The sequence below is a fragment of the Lasiodiplodia theobromae genome (assembly GCF_012971845.1).
Source record: "Lasiodiplodia theobromae strain AM2As chromosome Unknown scaffold_62, whole genome shotgun sequence".
NCBI classification, from domain to species: Eukaryota; Fungi; Ascomycota; class Dothideomycetes; order Botryosphaeriales; family Botryosphaeriaceae; genus Lasiodiplodia; species Lasiodiplodia theobromae.
This window is the reverse complement of record NW_023336544.1, coordinates 102,922-129,111: the sequence shown is the minus strand read 5'-3', so window position 1 is coordinate 129,111 and position 26,190 is coordinate 102,922. Positions and strand designations below refer to the sequence as shown.

General features: G+C 56.4%; 7 protein-coding genes across 7 annotated transcripts; 1 reads left to right on the top strand and 6 right to left on the bottom strand.

Annotated features, from left to right (window-relative positions):
* Positions 1-2,427: 2,427 nt before the first annotated feature.
* LTHEOB_12402 (Sin3 binding protein) lies at positions 2,428-3,690 on the bottom strand (the record flags this gene model as incomplete). Its single annotated transcript, XM_035509266.1, has 1 exon — positions 2,428-3,690. One exon carries the CDS (start codon positions 3,688-3,690, stop codon positions 2,428-2,430), a length of 1,263 nt encoding a protein of 420 aa, XP_035364671.1.
* Positions 3,691-7,254: 3,564 nt separating this feature from the next.
* LTHEOB_12401 (uncharacterized protein) lies at positions 7,255-8,494 on the top strand (the record flags this gene model as incomplete). Its single annotated transcript, XM_035509265.1, has 4 exons — positions 7,255-7,635; positions 7,686-7,826; positions 7,879-8,029; positions 8,088-8,494. The coding sequence occupies 4 exons, from the start codon at positions 7,255-7,257 to the stop codon at positions 8,492-8,494; spliced, it is 1,080 nt and encodes a 359-aa protein (XP_035364670.1).
* A 390-nt stretch (positions 8,495-8,884) lies between these two features.
* LTHEOB_12400 (Thiamine biosynthesis protein) lies at positions 8,885-10,046 on the bottom strand (the record flags this gene model as incomplete). Its single annotated transcript, XM_035509264.1, has 3 exons — positions 8,885-9,796; positions 9,854-9,956; positions 10,012-10,046. 3 exons carry the CDS (start codon positions 10,044-10,046, stop codon positions 8,885-8,887), a joined length of 1,050 nt encoding a protein of 349 aa, XP_035364669.1.
* Positions 10,047-12,268: 2,222 nt separating this feature from the next.
* LTHEOB_12399 (Cell wall anchored protein) lies at positions 12,269-13,576 on the bottom strand (the record flags this gene model as incomplete). Its single annotated transcript, XM_035509261.1, has 4 exons — positions 12,269-12,650; positions 12,703-12,998; positions 13,140-13,414; positions 13,471-13,576. 4 exons carry the CDS (start codon positions 13,574-13,576, stop codon positions 12,269-12,271), a joined length of 1,059 nt encoding a protein of 352 aa, XP_035364668.1.
* Positions 13,577-16,848: 3,272 nt separating this feature from the next.
* Positions 16,849-18,366, bottom strand: LTHEOB_12398 (Glycosyltransferase family 31; the record flags this gene model as incomplete). The annotated part of the gene is made up of 2 exons (XM_035509260.1): positions 16,849-17,217; positions 17,332-18,366. 2 exons carry the CDS (start codon positions 18,364-18,366, stop codon positions 16,849-16,851), a joined length of 1,404 nt encoding a protein of 467 aa, XP_035364667.1.
* Positions 18,367-19,965: 1,599 nt separating this feature from the next.
* On the bottom strand, positions 19,966-21,302 carry LTHEOB_12397 (Oryzin precursor; the record flags this gene model as incomplete). The annotated part of the gene is made up of 3 exons (XM_035509259.1): positions 19,966-20,169; positions 20,222-20,932; positions 21,048-21,302. The coding sequence occupies 3 exons, from the start codon at positions 21,300-21,302 to the stop codon at positions 19,966-19,968; spliced, it is 1,170 nt and encodes a 389-aa protein (XP_035364666.1).
* Positions 21,303-23,638: 2,336 nt separating this feature from the next.
* LTHEOB_12396 (uncharacterized protein) lies at positions 23,639-25,180 on the bottom strand (the record flags this gene model as incomplete). The annotated part of the gene is made up of 3 exons (XM_035509258.1): positions 23,639-24,505; positions 24,566-24,988; positions 25,043-25,180. The coding sequence occupies 3 exons, from the start codon at positions 25,178-25,180 to the stop codon at positions 23,639-23,641; spliced, it is 1,428 nt and encodes a 475-aa protein (XP_035364665.1).
* Between the last annotated feature and the right edge of the window lie 1,010 nt (positions 25,181-26,190).

Sequence of the window (26,190 nt, the reverse complement as noted above, 5' to 3'; positions counted from 1 at the left end):
TGCTTTCCGTTCAAAGTGAGAACAGCTGAAGTGTATCCTGTATCAACCTTTAAATCTAAAGCCGAACTCCTCTCCGAAGAAAAGTAGTCAAATACTCTGTCGTTATTGTTTGAAGCAACGATGCCCTGGTTATTAAGCCTTTTGCAAGGGGGCAAGATCTGGAATATCTTCTCCTTTATAATCCGATCAAGTGTTGTGTAGACTGATGGTGGCATGGCTACCAGCATGCAGTATCTGCTGCTCAATATAAGTTTAGAGCAGACATGTGAAGGTGATTTTGAACAGACACAGCGGGGTACTGCGGCCGGTGGCTAGTGAAGAATAGCAGGGCCCTTGAACATAGCGCAAGTACGCCTCAGTTCTTCTTCTTTTTTTTTTTCAATGAAAAAGGACTAGCTGAAGTCATCATCCGGATATAAACGTGATGTGGAATTAATAAATCTACATTCACTTCTGAACGATGGCTTCAATTAGCTATAACATGAGCGAAAAACAAATTCACGCAAGTCTTCAACTATGATACGCCCTATATATCATATATATTCGACTTCCGTGTTGGCCATGCGCACAGTTGACACCAGCGTATCATGTGCCTGTCACCTACATAAAAGCGCACACTTCCTACAGGTCTGATTTCACTCAAGTAATGCTTTCTGCTGGCTCACTAGACCCACAGATCATAGAAGCCAATATACTGGTGCCTGCGCTCGGGATCACAATATCTACATCTCTGTCCGCAGCACACCACCAACACCAAAACACTACCTCCCACAGCCCGCCCACCATCAGCACAGGTAAATGGTTGCCTTCACCATGCACCACGAACAAGGCCGCACACCATCATTACAAAATGAAGCACACTAGCAAGACAAAGAGAACACATAACTCTCCATCATGCCAGACACCCCGTCACACTATCCATGTCTCGCAACTCCTCGCATATGCCCCGTCTCCACGGCGAGACCAAGACAGTAAGACTTAAATTCTCTCTGATAATTGTATCATCCATCGGAATAACCGACTGCTGATCTCGACAATCTACCCACCCCCGCACACTGCCCTTTAAATAGTGTGAGGGGTTTACAGGAAGTGGTGGTGACGGACGGAGCGGTCACCGGGCCCCGAGACAACAATTTCCCAAAAGAGGCAAAAGGGACCAGACCCCGAGGACCCACCCTCCTCAACAAACGTCTTTGCCCCATTCCAAAGCCGACGGTCAGTCAAGTCAGTCATCTGCCACCCTGGCAACGATTTTTTTTCCCTTTGTTTGTGACCCTGAACACAAAACGCCGTTCCCGTTGAGCCGGGTGAAACAAACAAAGGAACGTATGTATGTCTGACACATTGACAGGAACCTAAATCAGGAACGAAGGACACGTGATGATTGATTGACGTATACACCCGCACGTACAGCAGTAGCAAACGAATGAGAGGATGGTTTGAGGGGAGAGTATCCAGGAGCGGGAGAAAGCAGCGGCGCATTATTCCAGCGCCGCAGCAGCAGATCTCCACCCAGAAAAGAAATTCTATTCATTATGATGTTCCTTGTTCCTCCTTCAGTCGCCAGAACCAGTTAAGGCCTAAGCGTCCTTTTCAAATGGTTGAAAAGCCACAGCGAACGATGTTTCCATCTAAGCTAAACTATTTCGCTGTCCTGCCGTATCGATGCTAACGGCATGAGTTGGCTGAACCATTTTCCCCGTGTTTTCTCTTTTCTGGAGTAAAAAGAACCATTCCCATCGTAGTTTCCTCCGTCTATTCGTTGAGTTGAAAAAACAATGACAAATCTGCGTACCGTCTGTTTCTCGAAGATGACGATACCGATTAGCGGATCGAGCTTTGTGATGTTGAAAAAAATAATGCTGACGCTCGTCCTGCTTTGGTGGCGTGAACAGTGCCACAAAGACGTGATAAAAACCCAATGTTGTCGTTCCTTCCTTCATGACGGGTATAATGTGCCCTTCGAATAACAAAACCAAATCTCCAAGATGCTCGTGTGAAAATCCACCCATACCATTCCCAACTAGAATGGTGTCTTCCAAAAATGCCTTGGTATGCATTCCAATGCACGAAACCAAAGACAGTGTGCTCTCCTAACGTCAGCGCTTGACCATTAAAGGAGTTGAGATAATCGCCGTCGATGTGAAAGCTCGTGACCAAACAAAAAGGGTGGCTGGCTTGCCGAAGATAAGGTGTGCCTGCGCTGACCCCATGACCAGTAAAACGCCAAGGAAGAAGTGGACCACAACAGGTCGATGCGAATAGCGTTTGAGAACAGCAGAATGCAAGGAGTGAGTGTAGAGTCCGGACTGCGATGTGCAGTCATAATTAAAAATCGTAAGGTTGACCAGTCAAACTGATGGTAGAGAACATTCGATCGCTGGGCAGAGAGCTCCAGCAGTGTTGTTGGCAGCACCATGTCGAGTTTTACATCGAGCCCATCTTCAGCAGTGCCTCGATGGCTTCTCTCTCTTGCGGGTTCTGTTGGGCAATGCTTGTCCAGCCGGTAGGTGCGGTGCCAGTGAAATGGGGGGCGCGATCTTGGTAGCTCGCGGAGACACCTCGGGGGCTGCCTCTGCTCTTCATGTACGCGTTCGCAAAGGCCCGCGGCTGGGGCGACATCTTTGCTCTGGCAGTGACGCTCCTCGACAATTGGTTGTAATCCCTCATGACGCCGCCTCCGCCCAAGCCACCTCCGAATCCGCCCATGCTACCCTGACGTAAGACTTGAGCGCCGATACCGGCCCAGTCCTCTTCGTCCGTGGCCTCGTCTTCCTCATCCAGCTCGATGTCGTCATCCATATTCTCCGGTGCGGGCGGAGAGTCATAGCCGGCATCATCGCCGTCCATAGACATCTTGTCGGCCTCGTGTTCGGCCATGTTCATATCAATGTCGTAATCGGAGGCGTCGTGACCGCTCATAGCGGAACTGGCAGCCCAGCTACCGGAATAGAGGTCCTCGCGGCGGGCAAAGTGGCCGTGGTGTCCACGGTGACCTGCCCGTGGGATGTGGAGGCCGTCTGCGGACATGGCGTAACTGTCCGGAACGCTGGCGGGAGGCGAGAGAGCTGACTGCCGCATGCCGTTGACCGGGATGCCGCTACCAGTGAGATTGCGTTCCGGGCGCGGCTGGCCCATAATGTGCGCATCCCAGCGGCCCCAACCGACCTTCTCGAATACAATCTCTCCTTCGTTGACCGCACTGCTCCCGACAGTACGGCTCTCCAGCGCGGCAACAACCAGCCGGCGTGCTTTAGCTTGTGGTATGCGGGAGAATCCCGGGACAGATTGTGCCAGGTTCATGAGGACATGGCGGATGGCCACAGGCCCGTTGTTCATCAGAATATCCGGGAGGTGGTGCTTGGCGAGCATGGCAGGAGTAATGGTATCGGCGGCCTCGAGGCCCGACAGCGCGGCGCTGGAGAGCGGCGCAGGGGCCGGGGGCTGTTCGGCGTCGAGCAGGTCGACATCGGAGTCGTTCTGAACGTGAGGATTGGTATTAGGGGCCGAGGAGGAGTGCAGCTTGTGCTGCGGAGGGAGGGTTGGAGAAATGGAGTTCGGCGGCGTAGGGAGCATGGCGGCTCGGTGGTTGGCCGTGGCGGGTTCGTGAGGCTTGGGGATTTCGACGGAGTGGGAGGCGAAAGCCCTCGCGAAGTGAGAGACGGGCTTGCTTGGGGCGGTGGATGCCATATTGGAAGGCAGTGCGGTGGGTTGTCGCTTCTATATGTGCGATAGCATGAGTCAGCGAGTTGCGGCGAGCGGCAATAGGAGAGGCGGCGGGTTCTTTGTGCCCGACCAAGGGGTACCCACGTAGGCGTCAAGCTGCAGGTACGCGTCTTTTACTAGGCCGAGGTATGCGACGGTATGTCGATGGGTGGATGAAGACGGCGAGGGAGTTTGGGAGCGCAGCGGCTGCCGGATGCGGAGGCGCGTTGCGTGTTGGTGGGCTGCAAGGCTGCTTGCTGACTGGAGCTGAGCCGCAGGTTCAAAGCTGAGGGCGTCGGTCGCAGACTGTCGCTGTTTCTGGCTTCGATGTCGCGGGAGGGCGGATCCTGACGTGTCTTGTGTGGTGTGCTGTTAAGGTCTGAAAGGGTGCTGGACGGTCGCGACCTGGGCAGTTCCTTGGTTGTTACTCTGCTGTAGCACGGATCAGGCGGGCCTGCCAGCCTGCGCCAAAAGTGCGCCAAAGGAAGGGACACTGGCATGACGGCGCGCTCTGATTGGCGGCGAGGGCAGTGATAACTGACCAAGACGGCGGGCGCTGATTACGGGTGGCAGGCTGGATTAGCTGCACCTCCTCTTCCGGCGAGCAGTAGTCGCGCTGCTCAACCGCAGGAGCATCCAGGGACCGCGCCGTCGCAGACCCTGCGCGTCCCTTCCCGCCCTGCACTGCGTCCCGCTGGACAGCAGTCCGCGATGGCGGCGACGCTGCCCTGCCGCGGCGCTGTCGCAAGTCCAACGTCACGCGCAGCCGCTCCCCTGCTGGGGGCCAGCATCCCACATCCCACTCTCTCGCGCAGATGCGGAGCGCGACGGAGGATCCACCGCCGCAAGCACGTTCCCACGGCAAAGCTCGGAAAGTGGATTCGCAGCGCACCAACGGCACTTGAAAATGCGCCCAACACCATGCGCCCGTTCCCCGCACACCGAGCCCGCCCGAGCGCCAAGCGCGATAATGCCCACACTGCGCGGCAAAAAAGCAGCCAGCGCTCCACGTGCCCCTCATCGCGCTCCTCCGGTGAAGCCGCCACCGTCATTACGGCTGCTGCTGGAGCACGTATTTTCGCACCGCCTGCACACCGGAAAGTTAGCCTAAAATGCTCAAACAGAAATCGACGATTGCGCGCGCCCAGTGCGCACACGTGTCGCCGCCTTGAAACCACTCACGTCCTTAAGCCGGTGGATCTGCTGCGTCGTACGCACATACACCTCGCGATACTGCTCTAGGCTCTGATGAACGACATCGTGCTTCGTCGTGGACCCGGCGCAAATGGCGCGCATCTGCTGCTCCATCTGTTGTGCGTGCCCCGCTTGGCGTCAGTACTACGGATCCCACAATCCGCCTGCCCGAAATTCCAAAATTCAGACCTCAACGCTGAGGGAGAGGGACGCACCTGTTTGCGCAGAAATGGCTTGCTCAAGCTCGTCTCAAAGCCCACGTCATCGTAGCCAGTGATTAATGCCACGCCCAGCGTCGTTGGGATGAACTCCTGCACGCCACTGTTTCCTCCGCGGTTTGCTGCATTGCTGCCACCTCGTCCACCACGACCCCTTCCCCTGCCCCCTCTGGCCGCCCCTCTTCCGCCCCGGCCACCCGGCGCTCCTTCTTCCACATCCTCACCGCCGGCGCCACCATGTCCACCGCTTCGGGGTCGAGTCATGACATATTCGCGCTCCTTGATTTTGGCAATGTGTTCGGCCATTGTGGCATCCGTGCCGATGCCGTTCGCGTCCATCAGTGATATCAGCTCAGGCTCCGTCAGGTACCCAGGTGGGCTCGTTTTGCCCTCGCCCATGTTTGCCTCGGTCGGTTCAAATTCCTCGCCTACGGTATATGTCGGGAGCTGCTGGCTGCTTTCCCATCTATCGTAGGGATAGACGTCGAGGTAGTTGCGCTCGAGCACTTTCAATCCGTGTGTGCGGAACGTCTCGCTTCCGTACAAGATCTCGATGTCCGTCGCCTCGCCCTTGGCATCTTCGGAACAGCATGCTAAGAACCGACGAACTACGAATTCGTAAACTCGTCGTTCGTTCTCGTCGTGAAGAGCCGTCTTCTCCACAAAATTGACCGGGTGAATCGGGGGATGGGCCTGGTCGTTGTTGCGGCCGTTCCTAGGCTGCCGAAAGCCTCCTGCAGTCAAGCCTTGTGCATACTGTCCCCAGTCTCTTGATTGGTGCTGTTTGTCGATGATCTTCTTGAGGTCCATGCCCCTATCAAATTGGTCGGTTTCCGTGCGGGGATAGCTTATCCAGCCGTTCTGATAAAGCTTTTCGGCAGCCTTCATGACCGCTTGACTGTCCATGCGTAGGTAACGGCTCCCCATCTTTTGAAGTTCAACCGTCGTCAAGGGAAGAGGTCTCCACTTGCTCGAAGGCTTCTTCTGCATTTTTGTCACTTTCGCCATGCCAGCTGCAAGGCAGCGCTCCAAGATGATGGTCACGACCATACGATCGAAGAGATGAACGCGTGCCCAGTTGAAATTGACATTGATGCCATCTTTGAGATGCGTGACTTTGATGTTCCAGAAAGTCTCCGGCACGAAGTTCTTGACGCGAAAATAGCGGTCCACGACGAAACCCAGCGTTGGGAATTGGCACGATCCATAGCTGATGACGCCCTCGCGGCCGATCATGGTCCCCAAAGTTTGCGTCTGCATGCGCGTGAATGCTGCTCCAATGCGAAGATCAAGCTCGATCCTAGCAGCTACAGCCTGCGCTGCGAGCTCGTCGATGTCGATGGGATTCCGGGCAGCAGAGAGAACATGGGCGCGTTCGATGTTGCTGAAGCGGGCGCGCTTTACCTCGATGTTCCTGTTGCCCTTCAGAGCCCACTCGCGAATCTCTGTGCCAATGTGCTCGCCCTCGCGATCGCAGTCGGTCCAGATGAACAAACCATCGCAGCGCCTTGCCAGAGTCTGAATGTTCTGGGCAATTCCTTTCTTGTCATCGGCGACGAATGTCCGTATGGGTGCTTCGAACAGCTCGTGGGGTCGGCAGGAGTTCCAGTAGCGATACTGGTCGGTGAAGTCCTGAGAGGTCAAATGGCCGGCAACGGCAGTGAATATCACGTTGCAATTGCCCCAACGATGGCCGAAATTGTACATGAATTCATGGTTGCTGATGTATTGCGTGCCTCGAACGCGATTCTGGACGACGGGTTAGCCGGAAAAAGTTGGAGCCTGGCACCAGACTCACGCTCTGCATCTGGCGTCCTGAAAGGTGCTCAGCGACAGCCTTGGCTATCGAGGGCTTTTCAGCCACGCACAAGATTCTCCCCATGCTGCCAGGTGCATGTCCACGAGCGTGTTGGAGCGGGGGGTCGCTTTTTGCGGGTGTGGCGAGGTGCGCATGCACGTCTGGTGGTTTTTGCAGCGTTTGGCAGGCACGACGGAGCTTTGACGCGGGGGCCACTACGCTAGCGTCGAACCCCTGTGTCGATCATCAATCTCGTCTGGTGGTGACGTCGCGACATCTCCCCAGCATCTATAACAGCTTCTAACTTCCGCTGCATTCCTCACGCGCCATCATCCAGCCATGCCTCTGGTAACCTCCAGCACAGTACTACCGGCAATCAAGTCCCTCGCGGACTGCGCCGATTGGTCCAAAACTGTCGAGCCCTTCATCCCTCAGCTGAAGACGCTGCCTTACGATATTGCTGAGCATGTCACGAACCTTGAGGAGCTGAAGGCAATTTACGTCTCAACGAATCCTCTCATCTCTGGCTTCGCATTTTCTCTCGCCATCGCACCTCTTTTCCTTCTCGCTTCAGAAATCAACAGGAACTACTCCCAAGTGGACCGCTTTTGGAGCCTATTGCCAACAATTTACAATGCCCACTTCTCACTGTGGGCACACTTGGCCGGCGTGCCTTCTCAAAGGGTCGACAATGTCTTGGCCTTTAGTATGCTTTGGAGTGTAAGTTACCTGGCTGAGAGATCAAGCATACAGACCACTAAGCAGCGTAGATTCGTTTGACCTACAATTACTGGCGGAAGGGCGGATACAGCATCGGCTCAGAAGACTACCGCTGGGCGATCATCAAGTCGAAAGTTCCTGCCGCCGCGTTCTTCCTCTTCAATGTCACTTTCATCTCCACGATCCAAAGTGTATGTTTGTTACTCTTGCCGAAACATCCGGTAGTTTCTGACACTCCTCCAGGTACTACTATTCGCCGTAACGGCACCAACCTACATCCTGCTTCTGAGTTCGAACCTCACAGGGCAGGGCATGGGCACAGCCGATATCGTCTTTTCTCGTATCCTCATCGCTCTGGTGGTGATCGAGTGGTTCGCAGACCAGCAACAGTGGAGTAAGTAACGCCAGTCAAGCCAGCCGCCTGACCCAAGCCTAACATATCACCACCTCAGACTACCAGACCGCCAAGCACGAGTACCTCCGTACTGCAGTTGCCCCCAAGGGGTGGAAGCGTGCCGATCTCGACCGCGGCTTCTGCGTCTCCGGCCTGTGGGCGTATTCGCGGCACCCGAACTTCGCGGCCGAGCAAGCCATCTGGGTCGTCCTCTACCAATGGGCCAGCTATGACACGGAGGTCTACATGAATTGGGCCTTCGCTGGCGCCATGTCGTACCTCCTGCTGTTCGTGGGCAGCACCTGGCTCACGGAGCTGCTCACGGCGGGCAAGTATCCCGAGTACAAGGAGTACCAGAAGCAGGTGGGCAAGTTCATGCCCTCGCTATTACACGGTGGCTACAAGCCGCCGGCTGAGGCTGCCAAGCCGAAGGACAGCAAGAACGCTGCTGGGAAAAAGAAATGATTTGTGGAAGCGGGGGGAAAGAGATTTATTATGGTGAGGGTCATGCAGTTGGGTTCATGCATTTGATGAGCGCAGTCCTTGGTCTATTTGAGCCAGACCCTTTTCCTTTTCCTTCCTTTGAAGTGACGTTGTTCAGCACCTTTCGCTTCCGCACTATCCAGCAACCGCTCGTCTCTGCATAAAATGCATGCAACTAGAGGAACACTAGAATCATGGCTGCGTAGCCACAAAACTTCATAGGTAGATAATTACTAGGCGAGTCACATTACAAGAGTACATCAAGCAATCATGCAAAGCAATGATCTTCATTGTAGAGCTAACTTCTGCTAAAACGAGCGTAACGGGGACCAGCTATCCAAGATTCATCCCACAAAACGTGTAGGCCCCTTTTCAGGCGCTGGCCTTGGTCTGAGGCGGGATGGCCTTGTCGATGCGGTGGAAGCCGCCGTTGGCAGCGACGTCCCTCTGCAGCTGGGCCATGCGCTTCTGGTCACCCGTGGGGTCGACCGAGTCGGCGTCGAGGGCCCACTCGAGGTAGACGTTGGTGTAGTTGGGGGCGAAGCTCTCGTCGAGGACGCCGAGGCGCTTGCCGTAGCGGGTGACCTTCTGCCAGTCGCGGTCGACGTTCTGCAGGTCGCGGCTGAAGTAGGCGAAGCTGCGCTCGAAGATCTTGCGGTTGACGGGCGTCAGGCCCATGACGGGCTTGAAGTCGACGTACTCGGCCCAGGCGCGCTCGGGCTCGGCGAGCACGAAGTCGGTGGCGCGCTTGACGGCGCGCAGGAAGCGGCGGACCTTGTCCGGGTTCTGCTCGAGGAAGGCGTCGTTGGCGATGTACAGGATGGAGCAGAAGCAGCAGCAGCCCAGCTCGGCCAGCTCGTCGATGCGCAGCATCTGCACGTCGTCGCGCGGCCGCCCCTGCGCCGCCAGCCACTCCTCCAGCTCCACCATCTGCACGTTCTCCAAGCCGATGCCCGCGTCGATCTGGCCCGAAGTGATGGCTTTGGTGACGTTCATGCCGCACCGCACCGCCGTGTAGTCGTCGGGCGTCATGCCGTAGTGGCGCGTCAGCTCGTCGATCTGGATCTTGCCGAACTCGCCCACGTAGCCGATGCGCTTGCCCTTGAGCGTGCGGAAGTCGGGCGTGATGCCGCTGCTCTTGAGGTACACGACGCCCGTGAAGGGCTCGTCGAGCAGCGACCCGATCGACGTGACCGGGAAGTCGCGTGCCTTGGCCGCGAGCGTGTGGATCATGGCCTTGAAGCCCATGTCGATTTTTCCGCTGCCGATGATCTCGGTGACATCCTAATTCCTGAGCATAAGCATGTTTGTCTGTTTGGACTATAGATCGTATTGACATACGCTGGGGTCGTTGGGCTCGATGAGGGCAACCTTGATGCCTTCTTCCTTGAAGAAGCCCTTGGCCTGGGCGAGGTAAAGCGGGGCGTGGTACGGCGTGGCGTGCCTACCACCCTGTCAGCAAGTTTCTTTCTGGCACCTGTCAGTCAGACTGTTCCTACCAGTTGGTCAGGAACGTGATCTTGTCAGTCGACATTTTGGATGACAGATCAAGTAAGCACTGCTTTGGTTAATACTGTGTCCGCCAACGGGTGAGGGGAGGGGAATTCAGAGAAGCATGTTCTTTCGCTGGTATTATCCAGATCAAGTTCACCGGTATTTCTCAGAACAACTGCTCCTCTGCTGCGGTGGCTCATTCCCTTTTCATCCCGCAGCACTCTCTCAATGCATCCCTTCCGGGGCATCTTGAAGGGCTGGCGGGAGAGACAATTTGCCGGCCACAGCAAAAGAGACAGCCGAACACCCGGCATGCGTTCTTCTTTATAGTTACCTTGATCTGTAGATAGCTCCATTGCGAGAGGCATCATTGCTTCTTGCATTTCCGTGCTTTCGTACCGGAGCAAGTTGCTTTCAAGCTTTCGGGTGGAATTGATAGAGATGAGAGCGGATGCAGCTTGAAGAAGAGGGAAAAGAAGAGACAAAGTTGGGCGGCAGAGCTGTTCAAATACTCTGGTAGGAGGGGTAATAGCGGGGTAGCTCTTGGTTGTGCCCTAAGGCGCGAGTTAAAGAGTGGGTCTCTGCTGCATCGAAAAGGAAGTAATCGCGCACGAATTGAGTCATCATCGACGCAGATAGGTGTAAAGGAAGTAGCACGCGTTGCGAGTGGATCACTTCCAAGGCCGTTATGGGCGCACCTTTCCTCATACAGTCGAGGTGGTGATATCCTCTGCGCCAATTTTCTTCCGGTGGTCCAGAACCCATAACGTCATGTCCAACCCTTCGGCTCCGAATCGCAGGGCCAAGCCTTACCGACTCTTCCATCAATGTTTTTCCGCAGCGAGACAACAGCAGTGTAAATAAGGATTTTGAGCTTTGACAGCTTCACAATGCAGGCAACCCAGCCTGGGGAAGAGACCAGCACGTGCACTCAATGCAGACGCTCAGGATTACAGTAACAAAAACGATCTTCACCGGGGAGCCATGCTGACACAGCGCCTTGCACCCATGCGCCATATGAATCTTGAAGTAAGGCTGTACACCTCAACAACTCGCTTGCCCCACTGGGCTCGTCAGAGCCAGCCACAAGACTTCAATTTATTCCTTGCTCCGTCCTCACACAAATCAAAAGGACGTTATTCGTGTCCGATGTCGGGCTTAGCAAATCCACTCGCTCGCTGTATAGTCGTAACGAAAGTGGGACCCAATCGTCAGGCCCCCTGTTCCCGTGTTCGTGATCCTCGCCCATGTCGCAACAGGCGCTACCCCTGCACTATTGACGGCCCGCCCGGCAAAAATTGTACCAGCGGTCCGCTCACCCACAACACTCTTTTTGTATCGCCCGGCCCGATAACTAAGACATCCGAGTCCGAATGTGGTAGATGAGCGATTTTTGTGCATGGAGCGATTCACAAGCACGGGGAAAGAGCGGCCACAACGGGAGACGGTGAGACATGGGGGAAAAAGAAATAATTTTAAGGTTCGAGTCGTGCCGCAAGGCCGTTGAACCTGAAGTCGATCATGTCGAGCTCAAGTCAGAGGTCGTTGAAAATCCGGGGATGCCGCGCGCGGTACAGAGAGGCGCCGTAGCGGAAGGCAAGTACGAGTAATAGCAGGTCCCCAAAAAAAAAGGGGTAACTATATCTCACATATGTGGGTAGCTGAAGCTATCGTCCGGACGCGAATGTCGAATTAACAATTAGACATTCACGTCCGGACGATAGCTTCAGCTACCCCTGACTTGTCCAATAAATAAGGAAGCGACCTCGTATATGTATATATATTTGTCCATATTATTACCGGCAATGGTACTTTATGCCTAAGCTACCATATATACAGAGAGCTCGTAATAGGAAAACCTGACGTTCCCAATCGTCTAACACATACGCAATGACGCCATAATATGCAGTTAAAAGGATAACTGAAGAATTGTGGATAGATTTTTTACATGTCCGGCGGCGTTGTCAGATGATCTGACATGGGCGCATCGGACGTGAAGCGAGGGCGTGGAGGACTGGCGAACCGGTCGAGAGGGTTGAAAAAGAGAAACATGAAACCAGCAAAGCTGATTAAAAAGAGGTATAGAACAGTATAAAAGACGACATCCGTCAAACAACACGTGAACCCTAGCATTATGCGGCTCTAGGCCGGGGAGGTTGGGACCCTTCAAGGACCCCCGGAGGCTTCCTATCATTTCCAAACCATTTCAAAAATTCGTCAACGCAATCAACTCATTTGCCGCTGAACAATCACTCATCCCGTTTAGATGAGGGAGAAGCCGACGGCAAAGCCGACAAGGCTGATGGTGCTGGTGATCATCCAGGCACTGCTGTCCATGAGCGACGTAGCAGCCGAGTTACCGCTCTGCGAGAAGGGGGTGCTAGAGCCAGAAACGCTGCTGGCGGCCGAGGAACCAGAGCCGTTGGAGACCACGCCGCTGTGGTCAACCGAGGCGGTGGCGGTGGCGGCATCTTCGACCGAGCTCGAGTTGACAGCGACGGTCTTGTTAGAGAGCTCAATGCTAGTGAAGTCGCCAGTGGTATCGGTCCACGTGTAGAGCTTGGCGGGGTTGTAGTTGATGATCTTGACGCTCTTGACGTACATGGTGAAAGGCACCTTGGTGAAATCAGTGTAACCACCAGCCCTATAAATCAATTAGTATTCGTTGCAACATGTTCTAGACGATTTTGACGTACCACTCGACCGTGTACTTGTTGGTTTTCTCGGTTCCAGCGGACCAGACACCAAGAGAAAGGCGTGCGGGAGTCTGGGGGTAGTTCTTGCCACCCACGGCGTCCTCATACTTCAAAGTACGGACCACAGTGCCGTCAATGATCCAGTTCATGCTAGAATTAGTCCACTCGAAGGCGTACTTGTGGAAAGTATCGACGGGAGTCTCGACATCGTGGAAACCACCACGATCGTAGCTGGTGGTGTTGCCCTTGCCGAAGTAGTTCGACTGCACGGACGTGTTGTTGCCACCGAGGATTTCCTATGAAACTATTAGTACATTTTCAAAGAATACAACGCTGTTATTGTAGAGGAGCGTTTGAAGGGGTTGGCTGGGTTGTGGTGGTGGTGGTGGGGGTGGTGGAGATTTGGGGGGGTCACAAGGTCGGGGGCGAAAACCTACCCAGTCAACCTCATCAAGATCGTCCGACTCCAGAACGATAGAACTGACGATACCAGTGCCAGGAGCAGCCTTCATCTCGACTTCGAAGTAGCCGAAGAAGGTGTAGAACTCGGTGTGCATGGTAGGGGCATCAGTGTCCTTGTTGATGGTGAGCTCAGCACCATCATCGCCGTACTCGATGAAAGTGTAAGCAGCACCCTCCCAGCTCTCGTTGCCCTTGGTGAAATCAGTCTCGAAGGTGTATGTGTCCAGGCCAACATTGGGCGGGCAGGTGGCTGCAATCGTATCAGCGGGACATTGTCCATACAGGTCACGTTGATCAGAAGCATACAGTTCTCGGTAGGGTTGCAGTCCGAAATCAGCTGGGCGGAAGCAAAGGGGGCCGCAGCGGAGAGAAGGGCAATGGCAGCCCGGGCGTATGAAGTTTGAGAAGGCATTGTTGTTGTTGGTGTTGCTGAAGAGCTGATTGCTTGGGCGTGGCAAGGATTCAGGAGATGGCGAAAGCGCAAAGACAGCGGGGCGACAGCGACAGGCAGGCAAGAAGCAAGGGAGACTGTGAAAGAGGGAGTCTCCTGGTCAGGTTCCAGACGAATGACACGGAACTGAAGGGCTGCAAGAGAGTGGCAGCAGGGAATGGATGAGTTGGATGGATTGGCCTCACACACCAGACGGCGTGGTACGCGGCATGGCAGGCTCAAGTACGTAGGCTCTGGCGGGCGTCGACCGGCGCCCCGAGATCTACGTTATCAGCGAATGCGGTCATTTCTGGCTCCAAGCGACGGATACCACAGGGCCGCAATGCTTGGTACGAGGCACGCAGCCAGTCAACGTGGAGGATTCGTGTCGTGAAAATGTCGGGCACCACACGGATCAAAGGGGAGTCTACGTCGCGCAGTGGGGGTACGCGGCCACAGCGCCGTCAGGGACCAGGGGGCGACGCCGGCACGCTGCCACCGGCTCACGCCTTGCCGTGTTGCGCCAAGTTGATGGAGAGCCGCAAATTGCCAGAGCGCGCGAATGGGGCAGCGCACGCTCAGACACGCCGGCCTCCGCATCAGCAGACTGAGGGTCCCCTTCGCCCTGCTCGCCACCACGGCGCACGGCCAAGCGAAGGGGTGGATACACGGTTACGGCCGCCGGCTGTTGCATCCTCGTTGCACCGGGTCTGAGGACTGCTTCAGAGCGCAACACGAACACGGCAGTGCGGCGCGGGCTTGGGCGGCCAAGGTCGTGGCTCGACCGAGCCCATCTGGGCGTATCTTAGGAGGGATTTGTTAATTCGGTCGGTGCGCAGCGGCGTGGTGTGCTGTGGCGGGCGGCGTCCTTAGAGACGAAGTCCGTATCGATTCGGCGAGGAACGAGCATCCGACCGACGTGTAAGGCCGAGCGGCCGCAGCCCCCGTCGCCAAACCAACACGGCAGGCACGCAGAACATCACCAGTGCAGGCTAGCCAAAGGCGTTTCTGCACGCGGTGATCTGCCGTCGCCGTCGAAGGCAGGGTTCCGAACCTGCAGTTGCCCGGGAGAGGCGTTTTTGAGGCCTGCAGCTCTTTGGGGTATCGCGCGCGAGCCGATGGCGCGCCTCGAGGCCTCCCCTTTTTCCCGCTCCTCCCAGCCCGGGCCCGACACTCTCCACACCGACCTGCAGCCTTACGAGATCCGCGCACCCGCGATCTCTGCGAGGTTTCGTATCGTCGCTCGCGAGCTCGCTCAGCCTCCTCACGACCGCCGACCGCCCTCACCACCACCGTCGCATCATCGCCAATCTCAAGAGGTGTGGTGCTGGCCAACGAACGTCATGATCGATCAGGAGAAATTGCTCGCGTGGTCATCAAACGGCGCCGCCTACCGCGGCCCTTGCCGATCGCAAACGAAGGACGTAGGGGCGGCTCGGGTGGTGCCAATCTTCATCATCTCGCGCTCCGCGGTCCCCTCTGCACTGCCCACTTGCGCACCGCCGCGCCTGGCGCTGCTCCGTGGAGCCCATCCTCTGCCTTGTACGCGAAGTGTCAATCAGGGGCGCCGTACCCCGGTAACGTGAGGCCTTGCACATCCTTTGCCGTTTTCCTCTTTTCGGTCGGCAGTCGTGACTCGACGAACCAAAGTGGTCTATCGTACTTCTCGTTTCCCCCATCAATCGCGCCGTATAGCCTCGTTCTCAGAATAATTGACCCAAGCCGCGCTAAGGGTCTTGTCAATGATCACGAGGTGTGGGAACCGAGCCACGACTCGGATTCATTTTTATTTTTTTATCTTTGGTCTTTTTCGAGAAGCGGGTCGGGGCCGGGGGCAGCAGTGGAGCGGAGAGCTGTCAATCGAGCTCGGGCGCCGGCCAAGACCGGATGGTACTAGCGATAGCTGAGGGGCTTGGTCCGTCTGCTGCGCTCCCCCTCTTCACAATATCGGTGAACAGCAGACACGCCGCAAAGGGAAGACGCACCGGCGACAGCGACAACATTCCCAGCAAGTGACGCATTAAGATGCCCACTCTATGCGTCGAGATAAGCGCGCCAAGACGACGCAGGTCAATATGCGTAGGGCTCGCAGAGGTGGGCAGAGAACAGGGTTCGCCCGCCTGCAGGCTGCGGCTGTGGCACTGCGCTAGAACAACTTCAGCTCCGACCGCGGCGATGCCGATGCCACGACTGGGGAATTTTCTATTTTTTGACCGGAACTCGTGCCGGCACAGACTGTCACTCCTCCAGCGGTGGTTTGATGATGATGCACATTGTGCGACGTGGTGGATCTTCACACTCCCAACTACCCATGCTGTGGGGTATTCCCAGGCGTCCAGGATTCCCAGATCGCCGATGGCAAGTTTGCCGGCTGCTCATCGCCATGTCGCCTCCGCCTTTCTCGCTCATGCAGGACTCGTTGATGCCTTCATGCGGAGGCGAAGAAGCCTGTTGAAAAGACGTTGATGCCGTCCGAGCCGCTCTAGCTACCAATCCGGCCAACCGCCATGCCTACCTGAGCAACCCCCCGCAGCCAAAACGCTTATCCTCATCCACATTGAAGCACCGCCGACCTCGAGACGCTGTCGCAACGACCGACACAGCAAAACACCATCGGCGAGCCCGACGTGATAGCAACCGAGATCTCAAACGCCGCCCACCACCGTTGTCACAACGACCCGTTTTCGCCACACATGTATTCCTTCGTTTGAGGAGTGGCGCTACCTGCCGTCGAACCGGGAAGGATTAATCAGCTTCCAACTGACCAGTCGGCTGCGTTCAACGTGGTGTTGCGGGCGCTCCTCCGATTCGGCGCCACGCTTCTTCCCGCTCCAAGCGAGCGCTTGCAGCATCGCCGGGTCCCTAAGATCGATTATGCGGAGATGGTTTATTCTTAGGGGCGGCAGGTCGGAACCAACAATCGAGAGCGATCTACATGACGTCTGCATGCACGTCGGTACATCACATCATCCGACTTGAAACTCTCGAAGAAACTGTTCTCAGACGCCCTCTGATGCAGCGTCGAAAAAGATGCTAGGATATACCCTTGTATGCGAAAACGGAAAGACAAAAATGATTCCCACCCGCTTGGTATCAAGAGCGATTATGCGTTATGCGCCGTGTACTCCTTCTTTCCTTCTAAAACGACTCCTCGGCATCAGATGCAAGTAAAAGATGATGCTCGTAATGTTACTTTTCGAAGAAGAGAAACGGTAAATCATCCCTTTTTCCTTTTTCTTTTTCTCTTTTTTTCCTTATTGCATGGTGGCGGGCGTCGTGATCCAGTTATCCTGCTGGCACGGCTCGACACTCTGAATGAAGGCATTGATGCGGTCGACGACCCAACCACTGGTCGTGTCTTGGCCAAGGTTGACCGGGTCCCTCTCCGACCCGGCTTGGCCGAGACGTATCACCTTTCCTGTCTGACACCGGCCGGGCGAGGACAGGTACTGCACGCAGTCTACCCGCTGCGCGCATGCCTCGCGGCACCCCTGCAGGGAATATTCTAGCGGCGTCTCCTCGTAATCGTCCGACAGGTTGTCCCAGTTGTCCTTCTCGCCCGAGATCTGCGGAGCTACGACATGCGCGAACACGTCGCGGTGACGGAGCGTCGGGCGGTCAGTCTGCAAGGTCGAGCGTTAGACGTCACATCTCGAATATTCGCTGGGGACGGGGGATCGTCGTCGACGTGCTTGCGCGTGCGTGGGTCAAGAAGGGGAAAGGAGCGGTGAACTTACACCCTGATTCATCCAGCTCTGTTCAAAGTCCCACATGGCCTTGGTCCACTCGGGCTTCATATGGTGGTAAGACACCACGGGGTAGCACCAATGGTTCTTGGTGTAGTCCAGCGTGTACGGGTTCTCTCCTTGGATGATGGGGAAGGCACCCGTCAATGGGACCGCGACAGTCTCCATCGCCCTCGCCAACACAACATCGCCGGCATAGTCGGCCGCAGTCAGCTTGTCAAAGGTCTCGAGGTTGTTCCTCCGCTGCGCCACCACCCGCTCAAGGGCGTTCTTGGACAGAATGATACCCGAGCCGCCCGAGGCGAACTGCTTGTCCAGCATCCAGTTTTGACCGCCGACGTAGAGCGGCTTCTCGGGCTCAAAGAAGGAGAGCCATCGGAGAAGGTTTGACCAGATGATGTAAGTGTCGGCCTCCATGAAAAAGTAGAACTTGGCTTCCGGCTGAGCTCTCAGGGCCTTCTCCATAAGCGGTAGGAATTTCCACTTGTCCAGCTTCACGCCCTGGCGCTCTACAATGTCGGCGAGCTCAGTGATGTCCTTGCCCTTGCTCTTGTAGTCGTGCAGCTGCCTGTACAAGCTGAAATCCGGGTGCGTCTTCCTAAGATCCTCATTCACCTCGTCGAGAACGTCGTACACCTTGTGGCCCTGGACCTCCTCCTCATAGTCGGAGAAAATGGCGAACTTCGGAATGCAGCGGAAAGTTGTCTGCAAGTGTGTCGGCAGCTTCTCGTGCACCTCGGTGGCGCTGGTCTTCATGACGACAAAGACATCCTCGCTTCCGGGGAGGTTGGCGCAGGGCAGCTTGCCCGTGTCGGCCTCGGGCTTCTGCGGCTGCTCGGTCAAGCCTTCGGGATGCGCGGGCTTGCCAAAATTTTGATCCAGCTGGACCGTCTCGGGGACGAAGTCGGCGTTCAGAGCATTCTGGCGGGCGAGTCCCAGGTGCGACCACGATAGGAAAAGGAGGAGAAGCGAAGCGGCGACGGCAATGAAAAGCGGCGGCCGGGGGCGCGAGGCTGATGACAGCATATCAAATGACTGTAAGGGAAAAAATAATCCAACGCTCTTCAGGAAAGCTTTAAATACGAAGACCCATGGAATCTGAAACTAGGAAAGGCTGGGGAAGGAGAGGCGGTCGGTGGGACGAGGATTGGTGTTTGGTCAACTTCAAGACACCCTCTGACGCAAGTTATTAGCAGCAGCGGCAAGGTGCCGGGAGACGGCCGCGGGAGGGACCTGGGAGGCGCATTCTTATTATTTGAGAGGGGGCGGGACGGTGATCGGCAGCAGGTTCGTCTCCCTAGCCTCTTGCGAATGGGGAGCTCGTACGGCGGTAACTAAGTGGCACCGCGACTCGGTAGGAGGACGGGCTCGCTGGGTGTGGTGCGCGCACATCACCTCTGACGGAGCGAGCAGGGATGGCGGCGCGGATGGTACCCCAACACCATGCAGGGCCCGTTTGCAGCGCGAACCGGCGAGTCATAGCTTGTGAAATGAGGGCACATGCGCTGGCAGCGAGAGTTTTGGGCGCGTCGGCGGGAGAGCAGAGCGGATCTAGCGCGCACCGTCCGCCCGGCGCGTGAAGCTGGCTGGCAGCGCCCCGCAGCCGCCGAAATGGCCTCATCCTCACTGCTCGTTCCCTGTTCTTGCGCTTCCGCCGCTTCCACCTCTCAGCACGCAGCGCGGCTGACAGCTGTCTGCACGATACGACGCGCAAGCCCGGCAGGCGGTCCCGCCCCGCCGCCAGCCATCCTGCCGCTCTCCCGCACCACTGAAGGCGCGCCGTCAGCCCTGGCGACCCGAGACGGCGGCCGGCTGGCGACGGGCAGCGGGTGATGACGTCTGCATCGCTCACCAGGGAGCGCACAGAAACACGTGCCAGCGGCGATCAAACACAAGCGTCTCTGCTTCGGGCCTGCGATCTTCGCGAAAAGGGTTGTAACGGGCGCCGCCTGCGCGAAAAGGAGTCCTAGCCCGTCAAATTGGCGTGCACCGCGTCCCTTTGGCTTCGGAAACACGAAACGCCAACGCGGGGTCCCATGCCTGCTCGCCTTGTTCACAGCCTCGCTGCGCGTTGCCCTTGCTGCCGTCAGCTGAGAGCGACACGGAGCCAACCGCCACCGTCCTGGCCGCGAGCGACGCTCCCTCAGGCGTGCAGATAAGCAGCCCTTCGGTTTCAGCATGCGAACGCATCCGCCCAAGAGTCCTCCTGGCTTCTGGAAAATATGCGTTTCTGATTCATTGTACCCGCTCGCTTACCACCCTCAACACCGCACCTCTTCCGAATTCTCACTCCGTCGTCATGCAACCACGCTTGGCACGTCCCGTATCGTCATCGTCATTACAAGCTCTGCTACTTGCCGTAAATCCAATCCCTATCCAGCTGTCTCCATTACGGAACACCATCGGCCCCGCCGGTCCTCATCTCCTCGAAAGGGGACCCTTCCGGAATTAGGGGAAGAAAAGAACCACTGTTGCCCGTCCTCTCTTGTTTTCCATTAAGCTGCCATTCCCTAGCCGACCTTGGCGTCCGTTGCTTTTCTCCCACATGCTGCCACTTTCGGCACGCATCCGGATGACAAGAACACTCGTTCTGCCAATTGCTCCCGTTTTCATTCATTCGACCCGTCACTGAGCACTAATGCCGTTGAACGCAAGGTAGTTCTTCGTCGCCAATCCCGCTACTGCCGACATCGTAATGTTGTCCTTGGAAGACAGCTCCTGGATGCGTTCGCACAAAGCTTGCGGGGCACGGCGCTCCTCGAGACCCAGGAGATACGCTCCAAGGCCGGTGATGTGAGGAGTGGCCATCGAGGTTCCGGAGATTATGTTCTGCGTCACGTCAGTTGACAGTCAGGCTGAGACTGGCTGAATGTCAGCTTACCGTTGATCCATTGTTCCACGTCGACTCAATGTCAACGCCCGGCGCCAGAATATCGACCAGGGAGCCCCAGTTGCTGAACGAAGCCAAATTGTCGTCCTTGTCCGTGGCGCCGACCGTGCAGGCTGAAGGTTCGTTGGCCGGGCTGAAAAAGAGCGTCGGCAATCCGTCGTTACCCGCAGCGACTGCCATGAATAGACCAGCGTCGATCGCCGCCTTGACTGCGTCCTTCTGCGCCGTGTTGTAGATGCCGCCCAAACTCATGTTCGCAACAGAGCCCTTCTTACACTGTCCTGCCTGCTCACGCTCCGTGGCGTTCTTGGCCGCGAACTCAATTCCAGCGATCACGCCCGAGCTCTCACCCGAGCCATCTGCGCCAAGCACCTTAACGGCGAAGAGAGACGTCTTCTTGGCTACACCGTAGCTCTTGCTGCCGACCGTGCCAGCGACGTGAGTTCCATGGCCGTTGCCATCCTCCTTCTTGTTCTCGCCAGAGAAGTCCTCGAGGAAGGTTGCACGACCTTCGAATTCCGGGTGGTCGACATAAATGCCCGTGTCGATGATGAAAGAGCAGGTGTCTTCTCCAGCGGACTCGTCGTAGACGTATTCAGTGGAGCCCGTCTCGCGGTGCGATATCCTGCCGAGACCCCAGGGAGCATTGGATTGAGTGACAGCAGCGGTGTGGACAACAGTGTTTGGCTCGATGTACGCAACCTTGAGTAAGTTGTTAGCCAATGGAAACTCTCATACAATATCCCACTAGCTAAGGCTCATGGTTTTTAAAAAGAGACTTTGCAGTTTAATCGAACTGCCCGTCTGGAATACTTACCGAATCCAGGTTCTGCACCGTCTTTAATAGAGCATCAGTCAAGCTGCCAGCTGCACCCTTGAATGTACCAATGTTGTAGACATGGTCTGCCGCGTTGTCGAACAGGTCGAGCAGACTTGAGAAGGCTGACTCCTCAGCCTCGGGCTTCAGAACGACAATATATTTTCCGGGGATAACTTCGGCATCTTCTCTGGGAGCAAGCAGAGGTGCCGCTGTTGCCAAGGGCAGAAGAGGGAGGAATGGAGAGACACGCATGATGGTTGATGTCGAAGCCTTTAGGAAGTGGGGTTTATCTCAACACCAAATGATAAGAAGATCGGAGCAAGAAAACAGTGGACTGCTGCAGAGTTGAATGACGCAGGTACATCCCCCATGCACAAGGAAAGTACTAGACTTAAGTATTCTCCGGATCTCTTCCCCTGTTTCTCAGCTTCCGTATCCCCCACAGTCCGTCCTCTGCAAGAACGATTAAAGGTGGGCTCTCCATCAAATTTCGGTAAGGCGCCCCAACATCTACACACCAATTGAGACTGGGGCGCAGAGGTTCTCCACCATAGTCACCTGAAAAGCCCATATTGCGCTATTTCCAACACCTATAATGCAGGCCCGTTCAGCTCCAATCGGGGATTAGAAAGCGCCACCGCCTCTTTGTGCCAAACAACAGACATCACGCCGCCTCAACCGACGAGGGCGGGGTCCACAAGCACCACTAGGGTTCAGCCCGCCTGACGCCAAGCACATGAGCGGCGACGAATCACTACTCGAAGAGGCAGCGCGGGGACTGCATGCCAAGCTTGAGTACCCCTCCAGTAGCTAATCATCAGCTGTTCTCTTTGCTCTCGGTCCTCCGTGTCGACGGGCCGGCTCTTTTGGAGCGGCAATTTGGTTCTTTCTTCGGCAATCATAGTCCAAAAACCTCAGCTCTGTTGTCCCAGGCTCATCAAAGGGCAGGCCCGCCTTTTGGTCGCTGCGCCGATAAGGGCTATCAGAGTCGGGAAAGTGACTGACGTGACGCCGAACCCAGCATTAAGCTAGCCCACGCTAGTTATTGCCCGGGCGCGGGGGCCGCTGGTGGGCCAGTCTGTCGGCATGCCGATCTCCGAATGCTCGTCACTTGCTTGCTTTTCCCCCGATCCAGCGCTCGTCGTCCAAGTGCATGCTGAGATGGGCTCCCCCGCTTCCCCTCAATGAGGGTAAATGCCGGTACTCGGTGGCTCCGGTACCCTTTTGTCGACAACAGCAGAGTTCGGTCTTCTCTGGTCAAGTGGAGATTAGTGATATCTCAAGTAGCATTGATCAAGTGTGGCTTTGAGACGGACAGCCGTGCCTTGATCAAGGCTAGCCTCTTCCTCAGCGTCGGGCCGGTGGCGCGCGTATCTCGGCAGAAGAACCCTTCTCGTCTATCGGTGGTGTTCGAATTAAGTCTAAATCATCTCTCCGAATCCTCACGGTCCCTGGATCTTCAAGAACTCCAGCCATCACAATCTCTCCGACCGCCTTCAGTACGTAAACCTCTCCGCGACCGCAATGAACACACACGAGAGTGGAGTGCAGGAGAGAAAGACAAAGGAAAATTGAATGAAGTGGGGGTTCACTACCAGGCAACCTCGAGAGACATGTAGATTGCTCAGCAAAACAACCGATCTCCGCGGCCGACGTCTGCGTTGGCACTCGGTACAGTACATCCGGCATGACCAACAGTCGCAACAAAGCAGGCAGCAGCAGGCAACCCTTCCTCTCTCCATCCCCCAGTCACCGCTCTCACCTGTACCCACTATTATGTACGCTCTTCTCCCCCTCGTTCCCAAGCGCAACGCACGACCACAGGGAACAGACGCAAGCAGACGCGGCCGAACCGTCTCTCCGCTCTTCGGCGGACGGGATATTTCTTGGCGTTGGCCGCTTACAGGGCTTGGCGGGGAGGAGACGGGGCTCAAGCTTCCAAAAAGCTCAGGCACACCCCCGTCGATTACCCCTTTTTAAGGAAGGTGGTCTGGCAGCATGCAGATCACAGGGCTCGGACTCTCCAGCCAATCTCCGTTCCCGCAATCGGGCCGGGCACCGCAGCAGGCATCATCATCATCATCATCGACTGGGATTCTTGCCTCTTCTCCATTGTCTAAAGATCAGCTCCTAGAAAGAGACGGAGCTGGCCTCCTTCTACGTGGTTGGAGAGTTAGAGCTGCTTTTCTTTCTTTGCTCCTTTTTTTTATTTTCTTTGTCTTGTCTAACACAGACCGTAAATCGTGGCGTTGTGGCGCCGTCCCCGGGCTTTACCTGTCTCTAATAGTCCGTGTGGATAGCCACGTGCTACCCGGCGTCGAGGTTTTAGCGAGCACTCATAGCTTCTAGTATCCTCGCCTCGGATCTCATTTCACCAAGTGCGCGCAAGCGAGCAAGACTAGCTTAGAAAAGCGATTCATCATTAGCCGCACGAATTACCGCTGGCTAAAGAGCTGGACAACAATTGTTCACAGCTCATATGTCTATATAAATTTTTCCAGCAACCCCCCCTTCTCATATCCAATTCCGAAACACCGTTCCAGAGTCAAACAACAACAAAAAAGGCTCTAGCTCGCGTCTGCCCCTCTCTACTTGGACGAGTCCTTCAGCACGAAGGCGCCGCGCTCGATGGTGTTGACGAAGTAGTAGCCGCTCTTGAAGTAAGCGTAGCTGCTCCAGCTGCCGACGAACTCGATGATGCCGCCGTTGGGCAGGGCGTCGTCCTCGGGGTAGATGTCGAAGAAGGCGACCTCCTTGACGCCGGCACCGGTGGGGTCCGTGGGGATGGAGGAGACGTCGATGATGTGGAAGCCGGCGCCGTAGTTGGACTGGTAGGCCTTGCCGTTGATGATGTACTGGTTGTGGTCGATGCCGTAGTGCTCGCTCTTGTAGATGCCCGTCTGCTTGGGCGCCTCGAGCGACGAGATGTTCCAGATGTACGTGACGAAGTAGCCGTCAGCAGCGGGCTCGACCTGGTCGTACTCGTCGTACTCGTCGTCGAGGATCAGGAACTCCTGCCACTCCTTGTCCAGCAGCCAGCCCTGGTGCGTGTACGACGCGCCCTGGTACGAGGTGCGCGAGATGACCTTGGAGTTGGGCTTCTCGGTCACGTCGTAGATGGTGAGCGTGTCCTCGTTGTAGCCGTAGCAGATCTCACGGCCCTCGTACTTGGTGTCGGGACCGTGGTAGATGACGCACTGAGCATCGTGGACGTAGCCATCCTGGGGGTCGCAACCAGGGCTGACGGGGTTGGAGGGGTCAGTCAGATCGATGAAGATGAGACCAGCAGCACAGGTCGTGTTGGTTCTCGGAGCAGCACCAACGGCATAGGCCCAGTTGGTCTCCTCATTGATGACGACGTTGTGGGTGCGGCCAACGGGAAGGCCGGTGTAGAGGCCGGTAAGATCGTCCTCGTTGTTGAAGGTAACCGGGTTGGCGGGATCAACATCCAGGAGCTAAGACGAATCCGTCAGTACCTGCCGAGATAGGATGACATGCAGATGGTGTAAACTAACCTTGGTCATGTCGAAGATCTGGATGTTGTGGCCCACAGCCTCAGATCCAATAACCATGTAGTTCTTGTAGGCACGGATCTCACGCCAGATGGCGGGGACCGAGTACTGAGGCAGACGGCCAAGGTAGATGAGCTTGCCCTCGGGCGAGATCTCGGCGAAAGCAGCACCATCACTCTGGCCAATGGCGATGAACTCACGGCCATCGTCCGAAGTCCAGCCCCACGAGGAGGAGCCCTCACCGAGCTCGCTACCAAGGTCGGCGTGGCTCAGGAAGTGGACCAGGTCCAGGTTGTTGCAGCGGAAGGTGTTGTTGGCATCGCCCTGAATGCCAACAGCGACACCATCCACGCAGGGAACGTTCGAGAGCTCCGGGTACTGCGAAGACTCGAACGCACCGGCGGCCCTCTGCTTGTCCCACCAAGACTAGGATGGTCGTCAGCCTGGGCCCAGTGCATGGAAGTGTCAGGGGAAACGTACGTGCTTGTTGTTCATGATGCGCTGGTGAATAATGCCCGAGTCATACAGCTCTGCGGCCCTTGCGGTATCCTGGGGCAGTTCCTTGGAGGAGGCAACGCCAGCGAGGGCGGCCAAGCCGATAGTGCTGAGGAGCTGCATGATGTGGGATGCACACTTGGAGGAAAGCGGGGTGCTGGCGAGCAAGTTTGAGGGAGTATTTTCGCCTTATATATGCTGGCACATCCGCACTGGAGCTTCCCCAGAGCCCGCCTTTTCGAACCCACCCAAGCAGGTGGTTGTGCCTTCCTCATTCGGCCTAAGTTGGTACCGTGTTCTGCTCCAACAATCCTTGCATCTCGAGGCCGAACGCGATAGGCATTTTGCGCATGGTGATTGGACGGCAGGGTCGTATTGGGTGCGGCTATGAGCGGGAGAGCGTCAGGACACACGGAGCTGTTGCACATGGGCGGTCTTGGTCGAGAGGGGAGGCAGATGCGCTGGGGCGGAAAGAGGAAGGCGGAGAGGCTCTGGGGAGCTTGGCGCGTCTTGGCTTTAGTGGCGGCGCCATGGCAAACGCCTGCCGTTGGTGGCGACGCAGTGCGACAAGACCTTGGTATATCTATATAGATGCAGGTTCGGTGTGGGTGGGGGCTCAGATAAGCTGTGAACGCCTGACGCGAATTAGCAGCCATCGTGTTGGCTTGCATGCCCACCCCGCTCGCGATGGCGAGCTACGAGGCTTGTCATGAGCCACTCAGACACAGAGCCAAAGAAGAAACTTCCATCCCACCGCATCCACTGAGGGCTGCATGGCCGGAGGCGTCGCCGGAACGACCAAGCATTCGAGCTAATGCGAGCAAGCTTCCGGCACAACCATGCGTTTGCGCCAACCATGTCGTGAATCGCGCAGCTAGAAGGATGTTGTTTATGTTCCAGAACGATTGGTTGAGCACCAGCAAACGGCCGGAGAAAAGGTAACCAAGCCGCGGCTGTTGAGAGGCGCATGATGCGGTCCCCTGCAAGAATCCTTGGCCGAGCCGTTTAAATCCTGCTCTTGGCGTGCGGGCCTCTGTCGTGTAAATGAACCGGCGGTATCGCACCATTCGTACTCACAATCGCTTCACTCTTGTCGCCTTCCGCACTGAGCATCGACGAGCGGGTCACGGCCG